At 42.4% G+C, this 16,525-nt stretch overlaps 1 protein-coding gene across 3 annotated transcripts in view; it reads right to left on the bottom strand.

Moving 5' to 3' along the window:
* Window positions 1-16,525, bottom strand: part of rspo2 (R-spondin 2) — a 65,981-nt gene continuing 49,456 nt past the window's right edge. For all 3 annotated transcript variants that reach the window (XM_080470632.1, XM_080470630.1, XM_080470631.1), the window contains one exon: window positions 1-295. In XM_080470632.1, coding sequence (XP_080326758.1) covers window positions 180-295 — 116 coding nt within the window. In that variant the 3' untranslated portion in view covers window positions 1-179. The remainder of the gene's footprint in view (window positions 296-16,525) is intronic.

Consider the following 16,525-nt stretch of genomic DNA (forward strand, 5'->3'; position numbering starts at 1 on the left):
CCTTTGGACCGTGAGTCGTGGCTGTGTCCTGAAGGGTCGAGGCTGACGTCAAGGGAGGGCCGGGAGGCAATTGGGGGAGGGCCGAGAGATTGGTGATAGTCGTCAGTCAGAATGTGGGTGCAGCAGCAGCAGCTAGCAGCTTCGCGTTGGTTCTTTGTTTAAATGGATACTTTCAGTTCTCACTGGCTGGAGCGCGCGGAGGCCAAGTGGTCGCTGTGCTGGTTCTGGGCTCGAAACCGCAGCCTCTGCTTGTTCTTCTTCTTTGGTTCTTTGGTTCGGTGTTTCCCTGAACCACCTGGGTACAAAAAGAGAAAAAAGAAGAAGAAAAAAAACCACTTAGTCCGATTGATAATTACTACCTATAGCTGTGATATTGTTCAAGTAACAACTATCCTTCAGGTAACTTTGTGCTAAAGTCTTGCACCATGGTTTCTTTTTGCAGCTCATATTTCCAGGCCTGAAAGAGCATCGAACATTTCTGCAAACCACAGATATATTGAGTAGTGGTCTTTAGGGAATGGTAATACATTTATATTAATAGGAAAGTGGAGCTGCCCTCTAGTGGCCTTACTAAACACAATAGCAACAATGAAGAAATTGAGGCTTGAGGTATTATAAAGTCGTCACATAGCAGTTTGTCGGACAAAAAAACCCACAGAATATTCTTCCATGAAGTTGCTCTTTCTATTTTAAGAAAATGTACATGTCAAGTAACTTTAGTGACTTATATTGTGTTACTCTGACCATTAAAGGTATGGTACATCAGGCACTTTTAAAAGCGTAGCTATCAAATGTAGTTTTTGGCTCCGAATCATTACGTTCAACACATCTACACTTTGCAAAAGCCCAACATTCCCTCTGGAGGCTGACTTGGTTTAGTTTGCAGGTCTCACACGAAGGCCGGATTACCCGCTGAGCAACACATCATTCGCCCTGAGACACCCAACCCTCAAGCGGCCAAAAGCTCATTTGAGCATCAATTACTTTTTGGGTAACTTGCTTTGCAAGTGATTTACTTTGGAAGAATGCGTTACTGAAATACTTAAAGCTGAATGACAAATATGCTCAAATGTCCCTCTGTATTTTCAATTTAGGATGTTGTGCCTCAATAGTTCGTGTGTACATCTCTTTTTCTTTCAATCAGTACAAGTCCAGCTCATTTCTACCTTGGGGCCAAACGCAACCTGATTGCGGTTCTGCTTTTGATCAAGAAAAGTACATTTTCTGCAAATATGTAAACTCCTCATTATAGAGTGACCAAAACAAACCTCTAAGGAGTTACTAGAAAAGGGCAAAATGTATCAGGTTTTTCTTCATTTGACATTGGAAAAATACATGAAATTCATCAATATAAGGAGATTCTTTGCATCTCTTAGGTAATGTACTTGCTGCTTTCTCCATTTGTATACCACAACTTTAAGCTCTCCACTCACTCCTGAATATTCATTAAAACTCAGTATCAATAGATTTCTTTTATTAGGTTTGTGAAGTTGATCTGTTCAGAGTATGACAGTTTTTCAGCAGATTATACGCTGGAGCAGCATTTGGTTGGTGTGGACAAAAGATTAAGCACAAGATTGCAAACTGGAATGGAATCTGTTTATTCTGGGCTGGAGAGGACAGTCAACGGGATTACGTGAGGTAACTCAAATTGTACTTAATGATTAAGATTTTTTAAAAGCTACTGATGTCTTACAAGTTATACACTCCATATCTGTACAATAATGAAACGGCACCATTTGGCTGCTCAGTTCTTAGGTTGTACAAGAGTACAACAATGCCCTTCCTGACGCTATCCTCAGTCGGAATAGAACCCCCACTTTCCACTGGTCTAACCTCGAGGCTGCTCGTTCCAGTAAAGTAATATTTGATTCATAAAAAGTAAATCTTAAGTGAGATGGCATTCCATATCTGGTCTCAGCCCGCTTGAATCCTCAGAACTGAATCCCGGTTATAAACAGATCAGGACAATGATTTTCACTGTCACTGCAAACGCGAGGGGAGATAAGTATGGGGAGTTGCATAACTATCTTTCCAAGTTGGAAAGGTCCCCCTGCCCAGGGTTAATCCATCCCAGGTTTCGCTGGGATGGGGCAAGGCATGCTGGGAGCCGACTTCCTGCTCTCATGGAGGCTTGTGTGGTGGAGACTCTGCACCCACGGCTCTCTGTGACAGAGAAAACTCAGGCTACCGAACCACAAGGCAACAATCCGGCTGCCAAGGCCACAAATAAGATAACGAGGTGTGTGTGCGAGATGTATGTGCGCGAGGGGGGAGTGAGTGTGAGGGAATTTAAGGGAAAAGAAAATCTAATGGGGGGAAAAGTGGAGTAAGGCTTGGATGATGAGACCCTATCTGAAGCCTGATCTAGTGCACAAAGGACCGAGCCACGCTATGGTTCGCTGAGGGGGGAAGCACAGGAAAGCTCTGCAGAAAAACAAATTTTTTCAGCGCAAGCTTACTCTACCTTTTTCTGAGCTTTGTTAATGCACTTGTCCAAGCCGTTTTTCTCTCCCAAAGAAATAGGTAACGGTGTGTAAAACGCAGCCTTATCTCTAATTGCCTTCTCGTATTTGTTTGAATTGCGGTGGCCTTTCCGCTACCCCAGCGAAGGACCTTTCCCACTCTCATGGCTGCACCGTGAGGTAGATTTCAAAATATTCACTCGTTTAAGCTGACACGCATGAGGAAGCAAGACATTGCTCTGCTAATAGGGTCTCCCAATGAATAATACAGATGCATGCAAACATCAAACCATCTCGGAGGTATTTCCTGCAATTAATCTAATCTTGGTATTTTGAGTCACATTGCCAATTCTGGGCCATGGCAATAAAGTTTCTCGCAGACAGCTCCTAGTTAAAATATCCCTTTGAAAACAGCTTTCACATCTCTTCCATACATACCCTTCACTTGAAAAATATTGGACTTTATACACTTGCTTAGCTGATGCCACTTTAGATTTTTTTTGTACGGCTTACTGTACAGTAATGTTTGTAAAAGTTACTCTGGAGCTCAAAGGCATTTGGCCTATAGGTTCATTTTCCTAATTGCTTTTAAAGGGGTAATTTTCATTCAAAACAGCGTTGCTAGGTGCCTGATAAACACGGCTTTCGCTGCAATCAACTCAAGATGAATTACATTTGACGGCAATAAAGTACACGGTGCAGCATTAAACTCCCTCTGTAATGGGCAAAGCCCTCTTGGGCCATTCCTTGGACGCAAGGCTGCATTTAAAGTGAAAAAGCCTGCATTTACAGCAATTGCTTGAAACACAAATAAATATGTGAGAGTTGAGTTTAAAAAGTATTTTTCCTGGCTGCTTCAGGACTGGGCAGGAGATCTGTACTCTGAAGAGTTTTACACATTCACACGATCACAAGTATTCAGCTGCGCTTTTGCAAACCGAGTTACCGAAGTACGAAAAAAACAAAAGGATTTCACGGGTTCAAAGACCAATGATGCTTGCGTGATAAGTTGCATTTTTATTAGCTTTCTGAGTGAAATTTGGCTTTTACGTGCCTTCTCTCCTTCCTTTTACAAGTATTAGTGGTAAAATGTGTAAACACAAATGGATACAGTCTTCAGAGGCAAAAATACAGTAAAACAATAAGTAATTTTTTTCCCAATATCTTAAATAGTCTATTTGCCGTGTTTTTGACTACATTCATCCATCTATTGACTTTCTTTGACGTCTTAAAGCTAAAAGGTGGCGTACACGCTAGACAGGCTTCCAGTTAAATACAGAACAAAAACAAAGAATACTATCTAAAGGGAAAATAAAAACAATCACCCTGGTTTAAATTACAAACGTTCTTTGCATTTAAGAAGAGAAAAATCCCCGCAAAACGTCCAATGCCTCAGTCAGTCAACAGTTTGATCCGAACCGACCTCAAAGATAGTACTTTGCCCCCAAAAATAGAGCAAGTATTGTAAAAGTATTTTAAGGCATATTCCATGAATCTTTAATGGTACTCCATAGGCCGTATTATATGGGTAAAGTATCCATGTCTACTCTCTTCATCGTTACTGCCCTCATACTTTGTGGAGCAGGATTTCTTTTCACAAGTTCTCCAGTGGTTTTGTCTCTCATTGTTGGACGTTGACGCCTGTCAACACAGAGTACCGAGCCAGAATCATCTTACACATGTTATAAACAAGACACTGAGGGAACAATGTCTATATTTAGAACAGACTCTGAAAGCTGATACGTGCTTTTCAGAGTTCACAATCAAAACTGTAGCTGTCAAAAAAACACAGTGAGAGCATGCAGTGATGGATTTTACTGTCGCAATGCTGAGCAGAAAGCAATACAGCTGTCCCAGTCTTATCCAATATGGCTTGGAAGATATAGTTCTGTTTAGCAAACGTGATCAAACTGACTCTTCTGAGACATTTTATGGAGAATCTTATTTTTCTCCTTCGAGTCACACCTCTCTTCAACACTGTTATCAAACGGCTCACTCAAAATGAACTAATGGAACTTTATGAAGTCAACTCTGATGCAAATGAAGACAATATTTCATAACCAAGTCTCAATGCTGACAGCTAGAGGGCAACCAATCCCCACAGAAGCCCCTTCCCCCTGTATCTGTCTGTATCAGCCTGTCTGAGAGGGTTCATCATATCTACCCAAGAACTCCTATTTAGCCTTTCCTCAGGGCACTACGCAGTCTGAGCGCTGAGCTTTCATCATCTCATATTTACGACCAATGTAATCACTTAAGCTGATTACCAGGGTTCACGGAGGAAACAGTTTAATTTGCCTCAATTGCTTTCAAAACCAAGAACAAATTCATAAATCTCGGGGCATGTAAAGATAATTTTGTCTTGGAAGGCACAGCAGGTTTCAAATCATTCGCTGTTTTTGTTTAGAGACGCAACTGGCAAATGAAGGCCCAAATCAAATGAGGCCAACTTTTTATCAGAAAACTAGAATTCCCATGTCTCCTTTTCTTTCCGTTCTGGCTCCCTCTTACGATCACTCCAGCAAAACCACAGTTTCACCAATGTTTGGTTTTCCTCCATAGATACGATCTTTTCCCTGCCAGCTTGACGTTTGCCTTTGAGTTTGAACCGAGAAGTTAGTCAAACAAACAAACAAACAAAACAAAAGAAAAATCACGAGAGCGAATCAAAACGTTCCGTGTGTCAGAATCAGAAGCCTGTGGTGGCTGGGTTGTTTACCGCTGTCAAAACTGACCTTTGTGGAATTCTTTCACGCATTTGAGTGTGTGCGAGCGCATGTGAGTGATAAACGTGCCCTTTATGTCTGCGCGCCAGGCATTGTGAACCGCCGTATCACCTATGTAAGCTTGAGAAGTACTTTTGCATCATGTCCAATCCTTTCAGCTGCCAAACCAGCGAGCAGAGAAATATTAAACTCCTCCACACGCACACTGTGGTCAATAACCTCTTGAAAAGATTCCGGATATACCGCCTTTTCTTTTCCTTCCCCGTCTCCCCTGCCCCTCTCCACGTCCCATCGTTCCTCATTTGAGGCCCTCAGCTATAACTGGGACGACGGCATGGTAAAGGTCCAACTAAGAGCGAAGCACCATTAGACGTATCATATTATTAGGCTTGCACTCCAGAATAATATCTCCTTGTGGAATGGCAATACGACTACATGTCCAACTGATGCACTGAGAGATAATCAGTCAATTCCATATCCAAAGGGAGCAAGAAGCCAAAGCCAGAGCTTTCTTCATCTGTATCAAAGCTAATATCTTTGTTTTGGAAAGGAGAACCAAATTCAAGAATATGGATAAGTTTACATGAGCAAATGCCTGCATCATGCAACAGGATTGTATTTCTCCCAAACTTAGGCTTTTCTTTGCTTTTTGTCACCGGACAGAGTTTCCCAGATTCTAACAACACAGTTAAAAAGGAATTGGATTTTCTCTTCTCAGGATCTCAGGCTACAGTGGGGGGCATCTTCGCATTACCCTATAATCACAGGAGGCCATGACCCGCTAAAAAAGAGCAATGCACCGACTCTTGGCACACGCCGAGTGACTTCATCCGCTAACGGCTCCGGCGGCAGCACAGGAATCGAAGGCCTAATCTTATCTTCATTGCTTTGCGGTTTGAGAAAAATCGATGGCTGACCTCGAGAAGGCATTAGGACATACGGTAAATGGGATCCTATGCTCACTGAAGACTCAGCCCCTGCTCTTGTGTTACCCCCACCTCCCATCCCTCCACTCTACGCAGGCAGTCAATTAATAACTTTTCCAAGACACAGAGGCGGGATGACGGAGGCCAAACAACGGAAAAAATAAATATCCCAACAATTTTGAAGAACATTCGTGTGGCCTTAAGGAAGGTAAATCTGGAATTTGGGCCCGTTCGTCTTTTTCATAAATAGGCCAAAGCAGAAGCCATTATTTGTGAAGGAAGGGGAGAACTACTGGCGCCAGTAAGATTTGATTTCAGTGGCAGAAATTGGATTAGCAGCCATTAAGGGCCTCCTCACACATACATTTATAATGCTGTGAAGGGGAAAGGAGCTGTAGCCAGCCTGTGATCTCCTTACTCACACGCCGACAACTCCTCTGTCTGGGAAAAGGTTATGAACGCTGACACTGCCCTGTACTGCCGCTGAACTTAGTTTGCAGTTGATTTATAGGTGGGACACAGCAGCATGACCTGAAGTGACCCATCGTTCATTAAGCCGTGGGCCGGCGGTAAAGTTTTAATGTCGTTTTGTCCTCTTGTCAGCCTTCAGGGAAACCTCGCAGAAGGTCGATTTGACTTTTCAGCCAAAAGAAAACACAATTGTGATGAAAACTGGCAGAAATGTTTAACAGATACAAATTTGGAAAGCTGCAAGATTTGAGAGGAAACTTCTGCAGCAGAGACAAATAGAGGGGGAAAAAAAAAAAAAAGAAATCAGCCATTTGACAGAGAGGACAATCATTTACAAGAAGCTCGTCTTGCCAACCAACTGACAAGAGGCTCTCTGCACAGCGTCACTTAGTCCTAACAAGGTTACTCTGGATCACACTCTTTCATTCACTCTTTCGTTTTGTCCTTCCCTTTCCCCCATGCTCTGCTTCCTATCACCACGCTGCTGGGCGAGAATGATTTAAAACATACGCATTCCGATTTAAAAAGCTAATGTTGGGATTAGGTCGCTCATTATTTTCTCATCTGTGACCCAGTGGAGGATCTGTGAGGAGATTTGAAAAAAAAAAAGAAGAAGAAGAAAAAATAGCAGGTTAGCTCAGCTCTTTGATGCCTCGTTTCACTGACAGTAAGTTAAAGCGAAAACCCGACTCGGAGATTAACGTTTCAAAGCGGAGAAGTACCAGCAAAAAAACATGCATGACTGACATGGTGATTAATACACCCGACGGTCAGTGCGGACAGCGTGTATTTTCCCCTTCGGAGAAGGTCGATCACACCAGCAAGAAGCCGACACAAACCTGCCCTGAGAAGACTACAGGACCGACAATGACCTCGAGCATTAAAGTTCCTCTCCATCAGTCCTCTCAGAGTTCAAAGTCATGCTCCACTGCTTTGCACAATATGGTAACAGTTCCCTTGTGCTCTTTGGGTTACCACCGCTGGCTTGAGCACGTAGAGGTAGGTTATCAAGTCAAATCCTTCCATGACAGATGCTAAATTAGGCCAGCTTCCAAAAAACTCAAAAGTGAGTTTTTGCTTTCCAGAGCTATTTCCTCCTCAGGACCATCATTTAAACACTTACGACGTGTTTCAGAAATGTTGGAAAGTTAGAAATCTCCTCTTGCTCCACAAGGGAAAAACACAGTGGACTGATTTGCCGGGTCAGATTTCCAAGTTGTTAACTTGGAAATGTGTTTCGTCAAGTTTCGTAAACGTGCTTAACATGACAGCATAATTGAAAAATGACATTGTTTTATTAATATAAAAAAAACACAAATCGTGCACTATAATATCTTACAACAGCCACAATGTCTATTCTGCATTAGATCATTTTAGGATGTGTAAGACAAAAAACATTGCATGCATTATGTTTGCACAAGTAGTCTGTTCACGGTACATATGAATCATTTTAAGAAAGGATTTGCCATAAAATTGAAGATTCAGCCTATTTAGCATGAGAAACCAAGTTAATAATGTTAACCCCTCCTTCAGAGCAAACACACTACTGAAACGGACAACTATAACAAAGCCTTTTGCGTTTTGGGTGTCCGTTTACACGATAACGTTGCTGGGGGCCACTGAAAACGGCTCCCAAGGTGGAACTTTTTGATAACAATCCAACTGTCTCTGTGTAACGGGAGGAAAATTTAACTTTTTTTGAAACCCTGCTGCGGCACATGGGCATCACGGCCGTGGTAAATAGTTCTGCTCCACATGCCGAGTAGATGAACAATAACACCAATGTTTGCCTCCAGAGTGTCATGATTCTCAGCCCAGACTCTCCTGGGACTTGGTAGTTTAATAGAGAATCACCTGTACTAACAATCCAACTTAGTCGTCTGTCCATACGGATGTCTGTGTACTCCCAATGTTAATGTTCTCTGCTGCATGTGTGAGTGGTTTCATTACAAAAACAAACAGCAACAGCAACTAGTGGTCCAACATGCTAACTACAGTTCTGTCGTGTAATCGGGGCCTAGATGCGACATTTACCACCAAATCCATTTAAAGTGTCAGACACAGGGTCTGGCTCCCATTTTTGCTGTGATTCTTCAAAGGTTTTCCAATGCATCATGACGGAATCATTCAGGGGCATTTTTATAATCTTCATGGAGCAAATTTATGGTCTTCTACCTTGAAAAGAATGCAGTTTTCTGATCTTGCTATGGGGCTTAACGAAAACAGACATAGGTATGGCGGACCATATTGGCTGATACGATCAGTCACAAGGAATTCCAATTCAAAACAGGTTAAAATGAAATATGAAAAGTGCAGTGAGCTGCCATGCGAACCCTTCTTGCACTTTCAACATTGTGCCTACTGGGGCACAAATGCTTATGACTGAGTACTTGTACAAAGGACCAGATGGTGTTTTACCAAACCATGTAACATTTAGCTGCTTAAAGCAGCAGTCAGGGAAAACACACCTGGCTTCTAAGGCTGAATTAAAAACATGAATTCTTAACTGGATGGTATCCTATCAAAACGTGAGATTATCAGGATTATCAGTAGCAGCTACACACTTACCATACACAGAAACGTCTTTTTCTTTTTTTATAACCTTGCATTAAACAGAAATTCTAAAAAGTAATAATGAGCAAATATCTCATTTGAAGACAACTGGACACAGTAACAGAGGCAAGATTTCCTCATCCTGAGCAGTAAAATTGAGGTAAAGTGGTTCAGTCATTATTTCTAATCATTTGGTGGAGGTACCAGACAGAAAAGAAGAAATTAGGTCTGAGGAGTTAAATCACATGACGTAATCTGGTTTTTGGTCTATGACATCCTGCCAACTGTTATGGTTTTCCCACTTCCACTTGGAGCTGCCAAAACATAAAAATGAAAAAAAAAAATTGAAAAAAAGAAATCTGTTTGCGCACTGTCGCCACCTGCAGCAAACAGGGGCAATCTGAATGAAACTTATTGGTTTTTGTGACTCAACTTACTATTTATTTTTATTTCTAGACAATATAATAGTCAGTGATGAACAACACTCATGGTTGATATTTTAACTTTGATGTTCAGTGTTTGCTTTACACTGACACCGGTGTCATAAGGGTAAGCATCCAGGCAGCAAGCCTGCGTCACGACCCCACCACTGCCCCCCCCCCCCCCCCCCCCCACACACACACACACCCACCCACCCCAACTCCCTCCCACCCCCACCCCCACCCCCCACCCTGAATCTGATGCGCCTCAAAACCGCAGGACCCCGAGAGAACTGAACAGCCTCCTCTGCGGTCTGCTATCTCCACACTGACTCATCGACACATCTGGGCCTAAGTATACGGGGGCTCTCCTGCCCCACGGGCACTTGGGTAAATGAAGGATAATTAGCTTTAGTTGACTTTAATGAATGGCTTAATGTTGTGTTTCATTTCTGACAAGAAAAAATATAAAGCTCAGCATTATAAGGGGGGGCGGCCCTGCGCCAATGGGCTTGAAGGCTCGCCGCAGGCATGGGTATGTTTGTCTTTGCATTCGTTGTGCGCTCAGGGGAAAAGCACATGGAGCTGAAGATAGCTGTAGCGTATGAGTGTGACCACAAATCCAAAGATCAGGAAACCTGCTGGCATACGCAGTAGCAAATTCAGCCTGCGAGCTAGTAAGTTACTACAGATGTGAACTGTGTTTGTCTCTAGTCAAATACAGACGAAACCATAGCACTCCACTTTATTTCCATGTCTTCTCCATCAAGACAAGATCTCTATAAAGCATTTGATCCGTCATATAATTCCCACATGCCGTGATATAAAGCAGGATATGTCCTGCAGAGTTACGATAGTCATCCATCTCACTTTCCAATAAGTGCACTGCATTGCGTTGATCAAATGGACACGAGATCCACATTGTATTTATTCGCTCCGTTCGGTCCTTGATAACAACCTTGCATGATATTACTGTCTTTATACTCACGTACACATTTTACAAAGCCATTTGATACCGTAGCTCAGTAGAGTCCATTATCTTTGCTGTGCCATTAGGGAGTAAAAGCTAATAAAAGCTGGACTTGGCAGCTCACTTTAGTGTTCTTTCACACACTGTACCTTTTTCCTTTTTACAACAGATCAGGGTTGGCATCTATTGACTAAAAGAATGAAATACACTCATTCCAGAGGACCTCACCCATCGCGCTCTCCCTCTGCATTTAGCAGCAGCCAGGATTACGTGTGAACTTGTAAAAGCACCCTCATACTGATGCTGGATTACAGCAAGAAATCATCCCACTGATATTACACAAATATTTTGAACATTTATTATTTGTCTGAGCAGGGAGAAATCAGCATTTCTAGGATCTTGATTATAATCTATGCCTGGAGCAACACGGGGGGTAGACCCCCAATGGATGGCTAGTGGATTACCTGGCTCAGCCACTTCCCGTGAACCTCTAAGCAGAATCCCTCCGTATAACAGCACTCTGGTCTACTTTATGGACACAAATAAAATTGTTGTTAACACAACCATGTGGGGGCAAGCAATAAGGTGTACCAAGAGTAGGGAGCTTTCTGCACCTCTATGTGGCTCGATGTGTAAGACAGAATGTTGCAGGAAGGCACTGCTCATAGAAGCATGGTAGGCTGTACCTCAATGTGTAACTGGATACACACGCAGATTTATACAATTGATTATGTGCTAAGCATAAGTGAACTGATCAGTCGTTGAGCACCCATGAGTAGGCATGGCAGGTCCATCAATAGTGAGCCAGAGGCTAATAAAATGTTAGCTCAGTAGCTACAGTGTAAGAAGACGTCAATCAATAGTATGACCAGCTCACGGACTCACGGACAAGACCTGTCCATATTGAAGGCACAACACAAAAAATACTATTCTGAATAAGGCAAATAGTAGGTGTCCGGCTAGCTCAGTTTATAGAGCATGAGACTCGCAATCTCAAGGTAGTGTGTTCATGTCCCACGCCGGGCGCCACCTTCCCGTGGGCTCACCACCCACAGGAAAGGTTCTTAATCGGTGTAATGTGATCTGGGTGACAGTGCTCAGTCTGCCACCCCCGAGACCCGAAAACAGATGAGCGGGAGAAAATGGATGGATGGATAAGGCAAATATACAACAGTAAGAGTGAAGACTATTAATGTAAACTCATCACTCTCACAGAATACTGTCTGTTTTGCTATCCCCCTTTTTTTCGGAAATCTGATATAATTGTGTCTATTTGATGGATCAGATTGCCCCATTTACATGAGCACTAAATAAAGCGATCACATTAATATTCCAGTTTGTATGAACTAAGACTACTATCTGATTCAGTAGGTAGATCAATCCCATAATGCATGGTGATATCCACTTTTACTTGCATGCCAGCCAGTTTTGAAGACAGATTTGTCAGATTGACAAATCAAGTTTGTTGTGTTTCTTTTGAAAATGCAACAGGAAAGAGAGATCGCACTTCTTCAGAGGAAATCAGAAAAAGGTGATTATATGTCGGAAAGCAGCGGTCTTCCAGTCATGCTTTAAAACCGGCATTTTTCTTCAGCATGCATGAAGCATCCCATGGTGAGATTCCATCCTGACCATGTTTGTTATGAATCTCACCATGGGATGCTTCATGCATGCTGAAGAAAAATGCCGGTTTTAAAGCATGACTGGAAGACCGCTGCTCATTACTCATTACGTGATCATTACGAGTGCATACCTGGACTTGATTCGGAATAAACATCGGTTCTTTGTCTTTCGGAATTAAATTTCTTCCTGAATGCACCCTGTCAGATCACAACGTCCGATTGACATTTTCACATGAAGCATTTTCAGTCTGATCATTTATGTCTGGGTAATACATGGCGACTGACAGTTCATCTCATTGTCATCTTCTAAAAGATAAAGACATTTTGGTTGCAGTAAATGGTAATCCATCTGTTGATGCACACAATCACACATCAATGGTGACAACAGTCAAGTAAGATGCTTGACCTCACTTAGGAATAACCTGGTGTTCTTTATCTTGGGCAAGGACACTTGAAAAGGGAAATTGGACCACTGACAGTTCAAAAATGACGAGCCTGCAATCTGCCTTTTATTAGTATAAAAACCCTTCTGGAGAGGTGAGTCCTTTTCCTTTGAAGACTATATTTTCATTGAATAATTCAATACTTATTGACTACATCTCTTTTTATGTTGAGCAGATCCACTTCGAGGAAGCTCAAAAATCATTCGGGTAAGTCTAAAAAATATCTAGTATGGAATATGTAAATGTCTAAATACGAAACTCAAGATGACTTTTCACTTTTCCACAATGTACAGTCATAGTACACAAATGACTTCACCGCTCATTTCGGTTTCACATTGAAAAAACCCACCTCAGTGGAAGTACTGATCCAGATAGGGATTCCTAAGACATTAGCTCTGCTGCAGGTGGCTAACATCTTATTCAGATACAAAAAACAGATATTCAAAATGATTCACTCAAAAAATTGCGAGGAATAATAAAGTATGGGATGTTTCTATGCCTCACCAACCTAAAAAGAATAGGAGTAAATACCTTTATATGGCAATTCAAAGTGCAAACATGGATCACTGTCTGCCACTACTGTCGTCGTGGAGTGTTTGCATATTGTCGAAAGAACAGAAAGCTTTGCAGGTATTGCAACAGCAAGTTCAAGGCCATGGCTATATTGAGACATAAGGTGACCAAATGTGAACGACACAGTTGCCACCTCCACTACGTGAGCAAACAGCTATGTGTTTTTGAGCCTCTGCGTTCATATGAATTCTCTAATTCCACCTGGCCTGTGTCCTCACGCTCTCAGTGGGTTTGTGAGGGAATGGAGGAGGATATAGGAGGAAATTGTCTAGCATGATTCCCTCTTTATATCTCATTTCTGCACAAGTCCTTTCATCCCCTCGTCTCTCTACTGGGAAACTCCGGGAGGAAATCCCTCACATGTTTGGACGCCGCGCACAACTGTCCCAAAACGGGACCAGACCTTAACGAGTGGGGAGCCAAGCTAAGTCAGACGGGCTTAGTCACTAAAACAGAGACAGGGGCCATCAGGATCATGCCGCAATCCCCATGCAATGGCCGGTGATGAGCGAGTCAGGCCTGGCTGGCGCTTTTTTGTTTTCTTTGATTGTTCTGCTAACTCTCGAAGGTTGCTGTTGTTCAGCCTCCTCTGATGATCCAACAGACAGCGCATACTTCTTGATAAAAATAGTTCATTAGTTCACAGCGGAGGAGAGGGAGGGGAGACGTGTTTGATGTTTTCAGAGGGCTCCTGTTGCACAGGGGAGAGAGGTAAAGCCAATTCAGGAAGGACTTGATCCTCTAAGGCCTGTGCTGCATCAAACACTTGTCAAACACCATGCAGACGGACAGCTGAGTGGCTCTGACAGATCTGATCACAGACACGGGCAATAAGAGCCACCACCCGCTCAGCTCCTCCGGCCAGGCACCACTCATGCTCTTGTCAATAATCCCCCTTCGACTCACGGGAACACAAACAGAGGGCTTTGAGGCATATGGCAGACATTTTCTTGTCGTTTTTAGCTGCGTATGATTACAGTGCAATTTCAACGGTCATTTCAGGGTCTCACCTCGCCGACAAGAGGAGGTTTGTGTACTCCAGAAGGCAGCGGCATCTGTCCGAGATGCTTCAGGCAAGCAGGAGAATGAAATCAAATCAAAGGGAGACTTAAGCTCCCGCTAATCCGTAAGAACTGTCTCAAGGCCTGTTGGGATCACGGTCCTGAACCTTGCCACCCAGCGGGAAGGAACGTTTACGTTTGAGGGGTTTTGATATGGTACCTGCAGTGGGTTGAGTTTCATGACACCAACCACTCAATCATGTCTGGAGATTTTCCTTGGAGAGTCATCATGCTCTGGGCTCTGGGAAGGCCAATATTGGGAGATGTCTTGCATGACAAGATTTTCAAAATGATTTAATCCTTAGACGTGGTTTATTTAATATACTGGCTTACACAAGATATTTCATGTAGACTCTCAGGAGGCCAAAAGCACATCTTGAATATGAGAATGCTGGCTACTGTTGTAAGATGAAAAAAACCCCAAAAAAACCCAATCTCTATTTCTATGATTTAACTTCGTTACATCAAAGTGTTTGCTACTTTTTTCTTTTTTTCTTTTATCCTAAAAGGCATTTCCCATCACTGTATTTACAATTGATTTCTGGTTTAAATATGTTAAAAATTATTGCCTTCCTCCAATCATCTGTATTTATTTTAGTAAATTGGCCTGTGGGCCACAGAAACAGGGATGGGGGCCACATGTGGCCCGCAAACCAAAAGTTGCTTCAGTCTGCTGTAGACAGTGCAAACGTTGCTATAATTAATTTTTTTACAAATTACATTATAAGAAATCTGAGAAACAATTCATGGTCTACACACAACAACAAATAAACCTAGAGCGGTGTATAAACTATGAATTTTCTACATTAGTGTCAACATGGAAATATGTGATCTGGCTGCACTTAATAGCAGCTGCAGAATCGGAAAGAGCTCGTGTTTATTGGGCGATGAAATTTTTAAGTCTGAATGGAAGGAAACGTTGCTTGAATTGCAGGCTAACACAGTAGCCAATTCAACTTTAATGGGGTAACAATAAGCCAGTGTTTTGCTCGCAACTTTATTTAGTGTCGCCCAAGTGGCATAAAATAATAAAAAAAAATCCATAGAGCACATCAAATTGTTTCAGCATGAAAACTGTCACTCGCTTTAAACCATTGTTTTTTTTTTGTTTTTTTTTTTTTCTTACAGCTCACTCATGGTTACTTTCTGACCTCAAGCAGCCATACAAAACCTAGTTGGTGCTGATAAAAAAGACCAACCCTGGTCACTAGTGTGCTGATGCCTTTGCTCATGTAAAGGGACATCATACATGATGAAAATAACCGTTGAAAGCCTATAAAGAAAGAGGGCACTATGTGGTCCCAAAATCTGGAAACCTTTTGAAATCTGACAGCTTTTTGTGTTCAGCTTTGAGGCAGAATGACAAACAGAGACTGAAGAAGGCTTTTTCCCTCGTATGACTAGCATGGCTATATTAAATGCCTTGCACCTCTATATTAGTAACCTTATATTACCTGGTACTTGCAAATGCACAGTGTCATCATGTTTCTTATCATCAGTAGCAAGTGACCAACAATTACTTTATATTCCCGCATGTGCTGATGGTATATTTACAGTTACTAAGTCTTTTCATTGGCTCCCACCCAAAATCTACAATGGATTTTAAATTCTTCGCTCAAATCGTATCCTCCATACCATTGAATCAGGAAATTTGGTGTTAGAGTGCTACATAATGACAGTTCCTCGGGTTTTCAGTTATCACACTCCTCTCTTGTACGACTTCCAGTTTCAGTTAGGAAAGCTCGAGCTTAAACTTTTCCTATTTGCTAAAACATATTGTTCATGCCGGTTTATGTCACCCTGAACGTTTGCCCGTGAGGAGACTCGGTAGTTTTCCCTTGTCTTCAACCCGGATTACATTCATATGTCACTAATACATGTCATTAACTTTTTATGTCCACACTGTAACTTCCTGTAGGGTGCCTGACGGTGAGGCTGGAAGTGCATCATCTGTGCCACCTACTCCCAGCAGTATGGAGTGTGTCAATTATCTTGCTGTCTGATGTTTGTTGTTCTCTGTGCGGCCATGTTTTTCTCCCCTCGCCCCAACTGGTGCAAACAGAAAACCACTGCCTCTGAGTCTGGATCCGCTGGAATATTCTTCCTGGTGAATGAGAGCTTTTCCTTTCTATGTTTGACTATGCAGAATTATTGACTTTTTCATGCATAGTTCATGGCTCGGTTGGTAGGCTCGCAAATGTGTGTGTGAATGGGTGAATGTGAATAACGATGTAAAGCACTTTGGGACAGCTCACGCAGTTGAAAAGTGCTATCGAAGTGAAGTCTATTTACCATA

This window comes from Lipophrys pholis (genome assembly GCF_963383615.2).
Source record: "Lipophrys pholis genome assembly, chromosome: 9".
Taxonomy (NCBI): domain Eukaryota; kingdom Metazoa; phylum Chordata; class Actinopteri; order Blenniiformes; family Blenniidae; genus Lipophrys; species Lipophrys pholis.